General features: G+C 47.0%; 1 protein-coding gene across 7 annotated transcripts in view; it reads left to right on the top strand.

The window, feature by feature from the left end:
- The window catches only part of HMBOX1 (homeobox containing 1), a 120,100-nt gene that overhangs the window by 61,472 nt on the left and 42,418 nt on the right, over positions 1-16,210 (top strand). For all 7 annotated transcript variants that reach the window (XM_059843126.1, XM_059843122.1, XM_059843121.1 and 4 more), the window contains 2 exons: positions 113-198; positions 8,416-8,526. In XM_059843126.1, the coding sequence (XP_059699109.1) occupies positions 113-198; positions 8,416-8,526 (197 nt within the window). The remainder of the gene's footprint in view (positions 1-112; positions 199-8,415; positions 8,527-16,210) is intronic.

Here is a 16,210-nt window from a genome sequence, read left to right as displayed (position 1 = left end):
CTTCCCCATTCCTTGTCCCCTAAATACAGGAAATAAAGGCATTTTGCATCTTGCAGGTGCACTTTGGTGCCTCCCTCTTTTTGTGTGTCCTGTTGTTGTTTTGTTTTGGTAGGAGGGACAGCAGTGTGATAAAGGAGGAAATCAAAGCCTTCCTCGCCAACCGGAGAATTTCCCAAGCAGTTGTTGCACAGGTAACAGGTAAGAGCTCGGGGAGTCCTTTCCTCATTTTGGGAATCTCTGTGTCTGAACTGCCTGTCTGAGCACGGTGCAGATGTTGGAATATCACTTGGCTTTCTGCATTGCAGTGCAGATCTGTCAGCTTAGTCATGATAATGTATGCCTTTGATTTAAGACCCATTGTCCTGCACATCATGGAACTTCCCCAGTGAATCACTTTTTTTTTCCTTCTTTTTTTTTTTTTTTCCCCAGTGGCTTGTGCTGGCAGATTTTATTTTACAGCATTATAATAAAGCCTGAAGTTCTTATCTTAAAATGAAAACGGTTTTCCTTAATTCTTAAATTGTTGTTGAGTGCAGCAAATAGATGCATATCTGCATCTCTGGGTATGGAGAGAGAGAGATAATGTGTATTTATATATTAAAAAGTATATGAATAGTCAGGAGACACAGCTATAGCTGGTACCACTGCAGCCAGGAGTTGGAGGATGAGAATTAAAAGTTTTATCCATCCTTTGAGTCACCATTAATGAAAATCCAAAGGGAGGATGAGGGATGACCAGACCAGCTCAGGTTTTACCTGGAAGGAGCAGCAGTTCTGGGTGCCCTGAGTCCTTCTCTCTCACATCCAGACAGGTGAACTCACTGCAGTGGTGCCACTTCTTCCCTGGGTGTGTTCCCAGAGTTCTACAGAGAGGGTAACAAAGTCCTGTTGCTCCTGCATGGGGTGAGGTGTTGTTATTTCTCCCTTCCAGGCACACAGGCTTTGTCTGGAGCAGCCTCAGAATAATTTTAGTTGGAAAAGCCCTCTAAGACCCTTGAGTCTGATCACTCCCCCAGCACTGCCAAGGTCACCACTGACCCATGTCCCCAAGTGCCACATCCCCATGGCTTTTAAATCCCTCCAGGGATGGGGACTCCAGCCCTGCTCTGGGCAGCTGTGCCAGGGCTGGACAGCCCTTTCCAGGCAGGAATTGTTCCCAATATCCAACCTGAACCTGCCCTGGCAGAGCTTGAGGCTGTTCCCTCTCATCCTGTCTGTTGTTCTCTGTCAGGGAGCTGTGCAGAGCCACAAGGTCCCCCCTGAGCCTCCTTTTCTCCAGGCTGAGCCCCTTTCCCAGCTCCCTCAGCTGCTCCTGGTGCTCCAGCCCCTTCCCCAGCTCTGTTCCCTGCCCTGGATTCACTCCAGCCCTTCCTTTAGGATGAAGACTTGATGATAAAGTTCAGAAAGCTCAATCCCATGTGACACCTCTAAGATTTGTTAACTTTTTAACCCAAGTTTGGATAAAAATCTTGAAATAGATAATTTTTAATGTTCCTAGATGTCTGGGAATGCCAAAGCAGTAGGAGGAAAGTTGTTATTTTATGATATTTCCAGGATTTGAAATGTCATAGGAATCCACCTGTCTGGGAGCTGTGGGTTTGGGGACGTGGCAGCTATTGAGGTGGGCAAAGGACAAACTGGTGCTTGAGCCACAGAGCCAGGAATTCTTTCCATGTCTCCAACTCTTCTGTGATCCTGGGTAAAATGACTTGTCCTTTCCTGGTCTCAGCTTCATCCTGAAAATCATGAGATTACCATTTGTGTAAATGAAAGGGTTGTTTCTGGCCTTATCAGATGTTAGCATAAATACTTCAAAAATTAATGTATAAGTTGAGTTGCTTGAATTGTACCTGAACTCTAAAATTTTGGTACTTAGTGGGTCACTCTCCTGCTTTTGTTCATTCCTTGCCTGAATATAGTCCTGGGAGAACCCATCTCTGAATTAACCTCTGTATAACACCCAGCAAGTCAGGCTGGCTTCCTCTGCAAGAGAAGTTGTGCAAAGAGGGGAAAACACAAAAGGAGTCTTTTCAAAGCCAATGTTTGGGAGATTTTTGGCCAGTTGAGGGGTCATTGAATCAGAATCACCACACCAGATCCAAGTCTGTGTCAATGAAAGGAATGGATCTAATTATAATTAACTGATTAGTTATAATTAACCCTTGATGCATGTGTTTGATACCCTGCAAGAAGCTGTAGGAAAGGCAAGACCAAACTCTTCACACCTGATCCTTTCCCTCCTTCCATCCTGAGCCTGTTGGATTTCAGTGGGCATTAAGTTGACATTTAGCATTTGGGAGCTCTCTTTGTTTCCTCCTGAGAGTAAATGACACCAAACCATCCACTTTAGACATGGCTGCCTGGATTTCACACCCCTTCCCACTCAACCCTCCTGTGCAGCACAAGGGGGATCCCCAGTGTGCTCACAGAGGGACCAGAGAAATACTGCAGGGTGTCAGTGGGACAGAATGAGGGCTGAGCTGAAGGCCCTGTGTTGTTATCTTGTTTTTGAGCCAAATCCATGGGAAACCAGTACATCTTTGCATCTCAGTCATCCTCACTGTGCTGGGTGGGAGCTCATTCATTTGAAATCAACCCCCAGCCTTGTGTAAGCAGATGTGTAGCACTTATGTGTTACTCCTAAGTACATAGTAATGGCTTATCTGAGGGAAATGGTAAATCTCAAAGAGATGTTTTGAAGGACCAGATTAAAGAGTGTGCTCAGCTCTAGCAGGGAGAAACATCAGCTTCCTCTCAAAAGCAGGGAGGAGTGACTGAAATAGCTTGGGACAGAGATCCGGGGCAGAGCGTCCCAGGGCTCTCCCTTCCAGAGCTGTCTCAGCCTGATGAGTGCTGGATGACTTGGAGTCTTCTTCAGATGCCTCCAACATCCCTTTCAGCTGGGGAAGAGACTCCCAAGGAATGTCTGGATACCACTTCTGGTTCAGTAAAAAAACAGTTTATATAGGCAGAGGCTTTGCAGAGTGTGTGATCCCAAATGGCATCACCTCAGGATTTACAGCCTTAGTCTTACTGATAAGGATTTTCTGTAAAAAGTTACTTGTACAAGAGGAAAATAGAAAAATTGGCTTTTAGTCTTCATCCCTTCTGCCTTGGGAAAGAGGTGAGAAAGAAATGAAAAATTTATGTCTGTTCTGTCCAGGAGAGTGGCTTGGCTTGGCTACCTCTGCTGGCAACTTTTCCTTACAACTTCTACCAATTCTGTTTCCCCTGTCCTCATGACCTTATTTATCCCCTTTCTGTATCTTACCATCTTCTGTCCTTGGTGCAGAAACCTCTGCTGCAGCTGTGACCCCTCAAAACCTCCTTTTTGCCTTATTTTGCTAATTCTTCAAACTAGACTTTAATTCAGAAACACATTTCTCTTTTTTCCCATCTTAATTCTAACCTTGCAAAGCACTTACAGAATCCATAGTCCTATAGAGCAGTTCTTCATCAGTAAACAGCTTTTCCTCTTGTTTTTCCTGCTGTAGCACAAGGCAAGTGATGGAGAGGGAGGATGCAGGAGAGAAGAACCCAGAGCTGAGGGTTAGAGTCAGCTGTTGCAGTAGAAAAATATTGAGGCTCCCTTAATACTTATAAAATTACCAGAAACTCTAAAAGTCATTTAGATAATGAATCTGACAGGAAAAATTAAACCTGGAAGACATTCTACAGGGCTGCCTGGAGAGGACAGGGCAGGTTGGAAAATAGTAACAGGGTATTAAAAAGTGACTTGAAAATAAAGAATGATTGATAAGCAGCAAAAACTTAGCATAACACTTACTAGTGCTGGTCCTAAAAACAGGAGCTGCTTTTTATAGAAACTTTTTTAATGGTGTCTGTAATAAGATAAACAAGAAGCACTTGGGTTGGGCTCTGTATAAATAATCTCCTACTGATAAGAAAAATGACAGTATAAACAGGAGCTAATAATAGTTCCTGCGGAATTTCCTCTCCTGGTGTTTGGAGCTCCTTTTAACATCACTGCAGCCTGCTCAGGGCTGGGGGTTCAGCCCCACGTGGGGCAGGTGAGCTGCCAAATTTTTATCAAATATAATTTGAAATAGTGTGTTGGAATTTGCTTAAATTGCCACAAGAATTGGACTTGGGCACCAGGTTATGGTCAGAAGGCAGAGGATGGAGAGAGAAATGTAAACTTCTCTCACAGATGCTGTCTGAGCTTCCAGAGTTAGATGGAGGGTGGGGAAATGTTTTCAGGAGCTGATGTCTTTCTGTTCTACAGTAAAGGAGAGAGGGAGGAGAGCACAGGGATGAGCCCTCTGCAGATGGGCTGAAGTGGTTTGATGGATGATGCCTCTGCAAGGTTTGGAAATATTACCTTTCAGGTTTTTTACACATAGGGAGGGAAGGAATAAAAAAACACCCTTGTTTTCCTGAAGTTACAGAGCAGAAATTTCAATTCATTTTTTTTCAGTTCTTAAAAGCATAAAACCATAACTATCACTAAAAAAAACCCCAAAAACCCAAACCCATCTACAGTAAAATGCAGAAGTCATTTTTTGGCTTGTTTTTAAATAAACACAGAGCTTTCCAGGGTGCACTTCTGGTACCCTTCCCAATTATTCTGCTTGTACAACCCAGCCCTGTCCTCCTGTCTCTGCCTTAATTGATAGGAGATCTCCAAGACTTGGCTTTAGATTATGCTAAACACACGTGCAGTGGAGGGCAGCCTTGGAGCACTGCTGGAACAAATAAAATCCCCACAGGTTTGGAACCCACACACAGGGATGCTGAGCAAGTGCCAATACACAGGGAAACTTAACTAGTTCCACTGTGAAGAGAATTGAGAAAAGTCCTGAATTATTGATCATCTCAAGTGGCATGAAGCTGCATTTTGAGAAACATTTTCCTTCCTGTTTTGTTTTTTTTTTTTTTTTTTAATACTCATGACAACACAGAGATTTGGTTTTTTATGATTTTGATCTTTGCAGGTTTTCTGTGAACAGGCTGTGCTAATCTCCTAAATTGATAGATGTCCTTTGCAAGCACTTGTTCTCTGAATCTGGGACTTTGCTTACAAAGTGAAGAATTAAAACACAGTCAGTTAACTTTCTTCTCCAGCTCTGACGTATTCCAGGTGCTTCTGAAAACCTCTCCTGAAAGAAACATTAAAGAAGTGCAAAGCAGAGCTGCTGAACAAATCTATCAGTGAAGGTGAAAACCAGTTCCCAAAGACTTGATGAATAGCAGAGTTGAGGGTTATGAGCAGATTTGAGCTGCATGTTGCAGTGGCCTTCTCTTGATGATGTATTTTCCCATTTATTTTATGTTTTTGGAGGGCAAACTCTCCCCACAATCAGTTGTGTAGGAGACAGCAGGGCTGGCCAGGGGAGTGAGTGTGACACAAGCAGTCAGCATCTGAGCTGCACTAATGCTTTGTGGATGCCCCTTTCCTTCAGTGTTTTCTGTGAGAAAACTGCTGGTGTCCATAACCAGGTGTGTTCCTGGCCCTGCTGATGCTGAGCCTAGAGCACCACAGCCCTCCTTGAGATCCCTGCCTCACTTGAGAGTGAATTTCCTCAGCACAGCTGGATTTGCAGTACTCCAGAGAAGTTATTTCATCAATTGCCTCTGGCAGCAGGGTGATTTCTTTTTTCCTGCCAGTGCAATTCCCTAAAGCAGAGTGTGATTAGAGACAATGTGACAGGAGGGTCCTGGTGGTCACTGTCCTGTGAGTCAACTGTGTGAAACCTACTTGAGATGGAGGAAACTCTGACATGACAGTTTGGGGGATTTGTTTTTTTACAATGAAAGGAGTTAAGGATGGGTTTGGATCCCACAGCACTGGGATCTGGGAGGTCCTGAATGAGTTCTTCTGAAAAACTTTGCTTGTGACCTTGGGTTGGTAAAGCTGTTGGGATAGTTTTGGGGCCTCAACCTTGTTGAGGTACAGATAAATTTTATGTCTTAAAAACCTTTTACAGAAGCAGCTGTATGAGCTGTGAGGACTCACAGTAGGTCACAGGCTCAGCCACAAAAGGATCCCAGCTCAGATCCAGCTCTGTTTGGGAGAACTTTGATGCAGTTCAGGACATTGGGGCAGTGTATAATTTGTGGAAAGCAGCTTTTTACAGTGAAGATGGCACAGGTTGGTCAGGAAGTTGGTGTCTGCCCCATCCCTGGAAACATTCAAGGTCAGGTTGAACAGGACTCTGAACAGCGTGATCCAGTTGAAGATGTCCCAGCTCATGGCAGGGAGTGTTGGACTGGATGACCTTTAAAGGTCTTTCCAACTCAAATTTTGCAGTGATTCCATGAAAGTGGACATGGCAAGAGCCAGCTTGAGTTTTTTGGCTCCTGCTGCTGTGCCTTGCCCTTGAGCACGTTGTCTGGAGTGGTGACATCTGTGCCACGTGTGACAGTGTCAGGCAGCCTCTTGAGCACGATTCAGATTTTCCACTCATGGCAGACATTTAATCTCTATTTATAATTTTTATCTACCAGTGCTTTGTGTTTGTATCTTAGGTTGTTATCCAGACACTCAACACACACTAATTCACTGCAATGAGTGTAAGTGGACCATAGTAAACAAGTAAATGACTGGAGCTGTTACCCAGTGATTAATTAATGGGAGCAGGGCAGCCAAAAGCAGCGAGACACAAACCTTTGTGTCCCACAGCCCAGGACAAGAAATGGCTTTTATAACTCATAATAAGTCAAGAGCTGCACATTTTCAAAACTTGGGCCTTGCACTGGTGATCAGGCATGCAGATGGCAGGATTTCAGCTAGGCTGGAGCCTTGATTTGGGCTAGAGAGTGTTATCAACTTCCACTGCCTTCTTCTGCTATCAACTTGTGTGCTTCCACAGCTACTTGATGTAAACTTGGCAGGGTCTGAGGGCTGTGTTTGGTTGAATAATTCCACTTCCCCAGTAGTATAAACTCAGTTTTAGATCCCACTGTGGGCCCTGGGGGTAGGCAGCTCTTGGCTGCCCCAGCTGTTCCTGAACTCTGTCAGTTGAGGGTAAGGCAGTCTCTGGGAGTGGGGTCTGGGAAATCAGGGTCTGTTTTGTGGGCACAGCTCTGCTGAGCAGCAGTGAGCTGCTGTATCTGAAACAAAACACATCCATCCTTTCCCCCAGGACAGTTAAAACTTCATAGCCTCCAGAATTCTGTTTGAGGAAGAACAATTAAGAGTACAAACCCAGTGATTTTAAAAACCTGGTTGGTGTAAACCCACCTGAATATGGTACCTGAGAGTCAAGTTGAGACATTTTGAAGTTAACTACCTTCAACACACCAAAAAAAGCATAATAAACCCCCACTTTAGAAGTGGTAAAACTACAGGGGGCTGTTTTTTCATGAATTAAAGATGATTATGAGAGCTTGATGCATCTCTAGAGGGGGGAGGTAGTTTGGGTTCTGTGTGCAAACCAGCCTCTGCCTGCCTGGGTGATATCACCAAGCAGGTGGTGGCACAGGTGGTGTTGGCACTGTATTGGTACTTGGAGCTCCTCCTAAAACTTCACTTCTCAGGAGAGTTTGGATGTTGTTAACCTGTTCTGATAGCTGAAGGGCCTTGTGGAAAGCACAGGGAGTTCTGAAGTAGTGCTTCAGTTACTCAGCAGACTCTGCATTTTTTACATTTTCAGGTGAACCTATTGCTGACCTCTTCATGCACTTCTAAACCTCTTGTTTTATTTAGTTCCTCTGCTGATCATTTTTTGCCCTTCCTGCATTGATCCTTCATTCCCTGCTTTGGAAATAACTGTTTTAACTTCTAGGAATTCCCCCCCGTTTTTACTGTTTTCTTAGAACTCTTGCTTTAAAAACAGCAGTGTTTTGTCCCTGATCATGCCTGCGTACCTCGAGTTTGGCTCTTGCTTTGCTGACAGACAGCTGCTCTTTCTGGATTGTTTTCTGGCCATTGTTACAGCTGCTGACAGTTGGTTTGTTCCATTTCTGGGCTTATGTGATCTATATCACATCAACTGTTTTCTGTGTTTATCTCCGTTCTTATTCAAGCATTGAATGATAAGGATTTCCTAACAATCATTATTTATGTGTAATAGTGGGGAAGGGACTTGTTCCCATTTCACAGATGAAGTTTAGGAATCGGGGAAGGTGTGGACAATTCCAGTCTGTGATAGCTTTGGCTTCCCAGTTTTTCCCCTCTTTGCTTTGGGGCTGATTATGCAGATTCCAGGGTGTTCCTTGAGTAAGGTTGAGCATAACCTCAGGGAGAAATTCAGGCAGTTTGGGACAGAGCAGGGAAGCTTCAACTCTGCTTTTTCTGGGATTGAAGCATCTGGGCTTTGTATGACACCTCCTTTTATCAGTAGATAAACCACTTAAAAATGCTTGGTAAAGAAGAACTTTTCTCTTTCTCTCTTTTTTTTTGTTGAACTTTTCTCTTTCTCTTTTTTTTTGTTCTGTTCTGGTTTTTCACAGGTATCAGTCAGAGCCGGATCTCCCATTGGCTGTTGCAGCAGGGGTCAGACCTGAGTGAACAGAAGAAAAGGGCATTTTACAGATGGTACCAGCTTGAGAAGACAAATCCTGGTAAACAAATGCAGCCTAAACATCTCCTGCTGTTTATTTACAGAATGGAAGCCTTTTGTTTATTAGCTGTGATAATTCACTTCACTCTGGTACTCCAGAGGTTCTCCCTTTGACCAGGTTAATTTTCAGGAGGGTGGGAAGAAATCTGCTTTTTGCTTTGCAGCAAATGATGCAGAGCTGCCTCCTCCAGAGCTGTCTGTCCAAAACTGTCTGTCCAGACCTGTCTGTCCAGCTCCTCAGCCACAGATACCTGCCCTGCCCTCCCACCACTCACTAAATCTGGCAATCACAAGCAGCCAGTGAAGTTGTAGTCAGTTAATGTGAAATATAAGCTGAGGCTCTTCAGAGTGAACAAATAGAAACCATTCACAATGGCTGCATAATATAAAGTTTCAGCAAAAAACCCCACACATTTTGCCAGAGAGGATCTTCAGAGGGTTTTGGGTTGGATCTCAAGCTCATGGATGGGATGTTGATAGTTACAGTGATAAGCTGGAGATGTGTCTTTCAAATCCCACCTGCTTCTCCAAATCTCAAAATAGATCTTGAATACAAAAAGAGAAGTAAAGCTCCTCATTATCTTTAACTAACCAGCAATCTTCAAAATCACAGTTGAATTAATTTCCTTGTATTGTTCTTCTCCATCGATTTTGTTTGACCACAGTTCTTATTTTTCCCTTTTAACAGTTTTATTGTAAAGATCAAAATATTTATGTTTAATTTCCTTTAAACATTGGCTTGATTAAATTAACTGTGTAATTGTTTTAAGGGATTTAAAACTCAGGCTCTCTAATGTGAACTTGGCTTCAATATCCAGAATTCTATTACGAAAAATTCCAGGGGAATCAGAGCCTCAAAACTTCTGCTTTGTGTGTAAACTGAAAATCAAGGGGCTCCAGCTGACAGTTGGCCTGAGAATAATTCAGATTTAAGTTGGGTGGGTTCAGAGGGACAGCTAAGCCTGTTTTTTCTGTTAAGCATGTTGATGCTTCTTTTTCTTAAAGTTGTTTTAAAGAGTAAAAGTGCCAAGAAGCCTTGATTTTTTGCACTGGCTGGAATAGTGATACTGAGGATCAGCAGAATTCCTGGGTACAACCATCCAGTACCAGCTGCTTAGAAAAGCTCAGGTTTTACCCTACAAAGTAACTCCTCACATTCCCTTTGATGAAAGGTGCCTCCAAAGTAGTGGGGAAAACTTGAGAGTTTTTGGAAGGTGTGAAAACCACTAAAACCCTCTCCAGATGAAACCTTTTGTGTGGATTTTCCCCAGCCTTGCATCCTTTATTTGCAGGATCAAATGAAGCTGTTTAAGAAATAGGATTTTGTGCTAATAACAGAACCATTGTTCAGTTTAGCTCTAAAATCTTTTCTTCTTCCTCTTTTCCTTCTTTTTTTCCATGAGCTCACATCTTCTTTGTCCTTTTGCTCTTGAGAGGTGTCTAAGGAAGGAAGACTTTCCACACTGAAGGTTATGGCTGAAATTGAAATGAATCAACCTTAACTCTGCTTTGCTTTAGACATGGAAAAACTCCTTGAAGAGTGGTTGTTTGAGCATAACCTTTTTCCCAATAAGAGGTCTTAAACAGCATTTTCAAGGAGTGTAAAAGGCAAATTGTTTCCTCTGCCTAAGCCAGGGGACTATTTGGATGCACTTAAATTCCTTTTAGAACCAGACAGCACTTGGTTTCTTTTTAGAGGCTGAGGTAGAGAGAGGAACCTTCAGTTTTCCTCTTGCTGTTGGGAAAATCTACCTGAGGAAAATGGGGTTGTATTTATTTATTCATTGTAGGATAGTGAAACACTGCTTTGAGTTATTGCCATCTCTTATATTGCAGGTCAGCCCAGGTAGCCAAGAATAATTAGCAGGGATATGAACAAGTGTGTAAAGGGAGGTTCCAGCCTTGTCCAGAGAATCCTGGATGTCAATCACTGTTACAAAACCAATCTGGAGCTGAAGTTTTGGGTACTACTCAGAGTATCCTGTGATTAGTAGACAGAGTATTGGGTTTGGTGTTCCCCTTAGAGCCAGAAAATGAGGAAATAATTTCCCAAAAAGTGATGCCATCACCACACTCTGCAGGGTGTGGAAGATTGTTCTCTTTGGAAGAAACTTGGGAGATTAAATGACTGCCACATGTTTTTGTCTAGTTGCTCACTTACTAAGAGGTGGTATCTGTCTTTCTGTTCTCATACACCCCATCTTTTCTATTCCAGCTGCTGGAAGGGAAATCTCAGTCCTTTGAGAGAAAGTCAGCTCTGTGTGCAGAGGGACCTGCAAGTTTGAGTTATCTGAGGGCCAAGTGAGGCTTTTGGGAGCTATTGGTTCCCCAATTTCTATAATTCCTTATCTTGAAGAACTGGATCTTCAGAATAAATCCATTTTTTGGACTGAATTTGTGTAACAGTGGAAGGAAAACATAAAATTGAAACAGTTTTGAAGGACTAGGACAGCAGATGTAATCAGTTCCTAAACTGGGAAGAGGAAATTGTTTGTGTGGAAAGGACTGGAGATCTCTTGGCAGGCTTTCCCTTGGCTCTGCCACTTTTTCTGTGCAACTTGTAGAATTCACCTTTCCCATCTCCTGGGTACAGGTGAGACTTTTCCCTGTGGGTGACACCCCTGCCTTGCCTTCAGCTCCTGACAGCAGGACCTGTCTTTTACTGTGCTTGTATAAACAAATTATGACTTACAAATATATCAAAAGAGATTTATTTCTCTCTTTTTTTTTTTTTTAAATGTGCTATGTGATGCTTTAAATCATCCACAGGCAGTGCTGCATCTGCCAACCAAAGGACTTGGTGCTGGGGAGCCTTAGGGCAGTTTTAGGGCATTGCTGCTGTTCAGATGCTGGTCCTATATGGACAAGACTCAGCAATTCCATCCCTTGCATTCTTTTCCAGCTGGCTTTGAGCTCTTGAATGTGCTGTTTGTTATTTGCCTTGGTTTGACTGCTGGTTTGCATGGGCAGTTTCTGCATTTTTCCTGTCCTTGGTGGTGGGTGTTCAGACAGCACCAGACTGGAATGTTGCAAAGGAGACGTGGAGTCTCATGGAACAGGAGAAAAACACCCACTTGTCCCACTGTATGCAATAATCTTGCTCCAAAAAATGTCTTAATCAATGTTTTCTTGGTAGGAGTGATGTCAGAGTTAATGGCAATGCTGTGAATTCCAGCGTGCTACTGATTGTAAATTTTTCTGGAAGGAGTTGCCAGTTAGGGTGAAAGGCAGTTGTTTTTTTTTTTGTTGGAGGGAAGAAGTAAATGCTAAATGCTGATGTTTAAAAGGTCTTTATTCCAATTAATAGGGATGCTTTTCATTGAGATGGAGGTTTTTTTTCACACAGGCACCACTTGTTTGTCCTGTGTTTTGTGGAGGGCTGAGAACATTTTGGCAATAGATAAATTTTGTGTATTTCAGAAACTGGTAGTGTCCTACAATGTTCTCACTATTTATTTCACAGTCCATAGATTTTAAATATTTTTTTTTTTTAGATTAGTAGTTAGCCTGATTAATTTCCCTGGCACTGGGTGTTGGGCAATGTGTGAAATTTGTGGTGGAGTAACTTCAGCTTGTGTCTTGCCTCTGTGTAGTGCAAACTGAAGCTGGCACCTCGAAATGATGTGTTAAAGTTACAGATGGATACAGACTGCTTCCATTTAGGCTGGGCATTTATTTCTGCCACTCTTCTCTAATAGGAAGGCAGCTGTGGTCACCTTGGAGAGAAGCATAGGCACTTCTTCCTTGAACAAAAGGGAAAATAAAAGGGAGTTATTATCAGGATGAAGCATCTCTTCTGTTATTTTCATAGTGGTTCTTGTTTAGCTGTGAAAGAAGAGCCAACCCAAAATCAGGGGCTGTCCCACTGGGATGGGATGGTTGGTGATGTGCTGTTCCACAGTCCCTGCTCTGCTCCTTCTCCTCCCTTCCGTGGGCTCTGTAAGGGAACCTTGTGCTGCTGCTGATTTCCATCCAGCGTGGCTTACTCTGACCAAGAGGTGTTTATTGTGTGATCTGGGGTCAGCCTGGCTAAAAATACAGTGAGGCATCTGTTCTTATCAGGATAATGTACAGCAGGTACTTGCTGCAAATGAAAACGTGGCCAGGAAATGGTTTCTTGGAGCTGGGAGACGCCTGAGGCTTTCTGTGACCGTTCTGTGGCAGGACCTGCCTGAGCCCAGGGATGGGGAGCAGGGAGTGCCTGGGATGGGGAGCAGGGAGTGCCTGGGGTGGGGAGCAGGGAGTGCCTGGGATGGGGAGCAGGGAGTGCATGGGGATGGGGAGCAGTGAGTGGATGGGATGGGGAGCAGGGAGTGCATGGGATGGGGAGCAGGGAGTGCCTGGGGTGGGGAACAGGGAGTGCATGGGGTGGGGAACAGGGAGTGCATGGGATGGGGAGCAGGGAGTGCATGGGATGGGGAGCAGGGAGTGCATGGGATGGGGAGCAGGGAGTGCATGGGATGGGGAGCAGGGAGTGGATGGGATAGGGAGCAGTGAGTGCATGGGATGGGGAGCAGGGAGTGCATGGGATGGGGAGCAGGGAGTGCATGGGATGGGGAGCAGTGAGTGCATGGGATGGGGAGCAGGGAGTGCATGGGATGGGGGGCAGGGAGTGCATGGGATGGGGAGCAGGGAGTGCCTGGGATGGGGAGCAGGGAGTGCCTGGGATGGGGAGCAGTGAGTGGATGGGATGGGGAGCAGGGAGTGCATGGGATGGGGAGCAGGGAGTGCATGGGATGGGGAGCAGTGAGTGGATGGGATGGGGAGCAGGGAGTGCATGGGATGGGGAGCAGGGAGTGCATGGGATGGGGAGCAGGGAGTGGATGGGATGGGGGGCAGTGAGTGCATGGGATGGGGAACAAGGAGTGCCTGGGATGGGGAGCAGGGAGTGCATGGGATGGGGAGCAGGGAGTGCCTGGGATGGGGAGCAGGGAGTGCCTGGGATGGGGGGCAGGGAGTGCATGGGATGGGGAGGAGGGAGTGCATGGGGTGGGGAGCAGGGAGTGCCTGGGATGGGGAGCAGGGAGTGCCTGGGATGGGGAGCAGTGAGTGCATGGGATGGGGAGCAGGGAGTGGATGGGATGGGGGGCAGTGAGTGCATGGGATGGGGAACAAGGAGTGCCTGGGATGGGGAGCAGGGAGTGCATGGGATGGGGAGCAGGGAGTGCCTGGGATGGGGAGCAGGGAGTGCCTGGGATGGGGGGCAGTGAGTGCATGGGATGGGGAGCAGGGAGTGCATGGGGTGGGGAGCAGGGAGTGCATGGGATGGGGAGCAGGGAGTGGATGGGATGGGGAGCAGTGAGTGCATGGGATGGGGAGCAGGGAGTGCCTGGGATGGGGAGCAGGGAGTGCCTGGGATGGGGAGCAGTGAGTGCATGGGATGGGGAGCAGGGAGTGCATGGGATGGGGAGCAGGGAGTGCATGGGATGGGGAGCAGTGAGTGGATGGGATGGGGAGCAGGGAGTGCATGGGATGGGGAGCAGGGAGTGCATGGGATGGGGAGCAGGGAGTGGATGGGATGGGGGGCAGTGAGTGCATGGGATGGGGAACAAGGAGTGCCTGGGATGGGGAGCAGGGAGTGCCTGGGATGGGGAGCAGGGAGTGCATGGGATGGGGAGCAGGGAGTGCCTGGGATGGGGAGCAGGGAGTGCCTGGGATGGGGGGCAGTGAGTGCATGGGATGGGGAGCAGGGAGTGCATGGGGTGGGGAGCAGGGAGTGCATGGGATGGGGAGCAGGGAGTGCCTGGGATGGGGAGCAGGGAGTGCCTGGGATGGGGAGCAGTGAGTGCATGGGATGGGGAGCAGGGAGTGGATGGGATGGGGGGCAGTGAGTGCATGGGATGGGGAGCAGGGAGTGCATGGGATGGGGAGCAGGGAGTGCATGGGATGGGGAGCAGTGAGTGCATGGGATGGGGAGCAGGGAGTGCCTGGGATGGGGAGCAGGGAATGCCTGGGATGGGGAGCAGGGAGTGCATGGGATGGGGAGCAGGGAGTGCCTGGGATGGGGAGCAGGGAGTGGATGGGATGGGGGGCAGTGAGTGCATGGGATGGGGAGCAGGGAGTGCATGGGAAGGGGAGCAGTGAGTGCATGGGATGGGGGACAAGGAGTGCATGGGATGGGGAACAAGGAGTGCATGGGATGGGGAACAGGGAGTGCATGGGATGGGGAACAGGGAGTGCCTGGGATGGGGAACAGGGAGTGCCTGGGATGGGGAGCAGGGAGTGCCTGGGATGGGGAGCAGTGAGTGCATGGGATGGGGAGCAGGGAGTGCATGGGATGGGGAGCAGGGAGTGGATGGGATGGGGAGCAGGGAGTGCCTGGGGTGGGGAGCAGGGAGTGCCTGGGATGGGGAGCAGGGAGTGCATGGGATGGGGAGCAGGGAGTGCCTGGGATGGGGAGCAGGGAGTGCATGGGATGGGGAACAGGGAGTGCATGGGGTGGGGAACAGGGAGTGCCTGGGATGGGGAGCAGGGAGTGCCTGGGATGGGGAGCAGTGAGTGCATGGGATGGGGAGCAGGGAGTGCATGGGATGGGGAACAGGGAGTGCATGGGATGGGGAGCAGGGAGTGCATGGGATGGGGAGCAGGGAGTGCATGGGATGCTCTTAGAGCAGCTCCCTTCCTTCAGAATGGGGTTTGGGATGTGCAGGCCTTGGCCAGGAGGAATTTGGAGCGTGGAGAGAGCAGCGTTCCAGTTGGAGAGCACCTCCCCTGCCTTCTCTCCCCCAAACCTGCCAGCAGCATCCTCAGTCACACAGAAAATTCACAGAGAAAAGGCAGTGCTGTAGGAAAAGGTGCTGAGCACTGGCAGGGAGTGAGAGCTTCTCCTTTCATTTCTGTGTGTGAAAGGAGTTCTTCCCAGGCGCTTCACCTCTGCACCCCTCAGAGGTGTCTTGCTGTTTGATGCATACACTGAAAACCTTGTACTGCATCTTCTCCACTCTGTCTACTCAGGAGAGAAGTTTCACTTCTCCTTAAAAGCTGTTTGAGGGGTTTAAAAAAAGAATCTGAACTGGTGAATAGGGTGTAACTTGCTAAGTTATAAAGAAGTGGAGCTGGGTGGTGAGAATGTTGAGATGGAATGTTGGAACAGCAGAATAAATGGGAGCTCATTGAAGAGAGGGGGATGAGGAAGAGCTCCATAGGTTCCTTATCAAATGTACATGTCATAAATTATGAATTTGGGTTTGAAGGAATCTCATTCCACCCCCCTGCCATGGGCAGGGATACCTTCCATTATCCCAGGTTGCTCCAAGCCCCACCCAGCCTGGCCTTGGACACTTCCAGGGATCCAGGAGCAGCCACAGCTTCTCTGGGCACCCTGTGCCAGGGCCTCACCACCTTCACAGCCAGGAATTCCTTCCCATATCCCAACCATCCCTGCCCTCTGGCAGTGGGAAGCCATTCCCTGTGTCCTGTCCCTCCATCCCTTGTCCCAAGTTCCTCTCCTGCTCTCGTGGAACCCCATTTAGGCTCTGCAAAGGGCTCAGACCATCCCATGTTCCCTTTTTTCCACACATTCATCCAAGCCCATTTTGGGCCTCTTTATGCATTCAGGTCCTCCTCTCTTGCTGTGTGGGGGTACTTGTTGTAATTCTCAACATATTCCTCTCTTATCTGCTGCTGATATTGATGTTACCCCATAGAAAAGAGAAATGGCTAAATTGATCTAGGAAGGCTACTAA

The sequence above is a fragment of the Haemorhous mexicanus genome, chromosome 3, assembly GCF_027477595.1.
Source record: "Haemorhous mexicanus isolate bHaeMex1 chromosome 3, bHaeMex1.pri, whole genome shotgun sequence".
Classification (NCBI taxonomy): domain Eukaryota; kingdom Metazoa; phylum Chordata; class Aves; order Passeriformes; family Fringillidae; genus Haemorhous; species Haemorhous mexicanus.
Note: the sequence above shows the minus strand (reverse complement) of the source record. Positions and strands in the feature narration are given on the sequence as shown.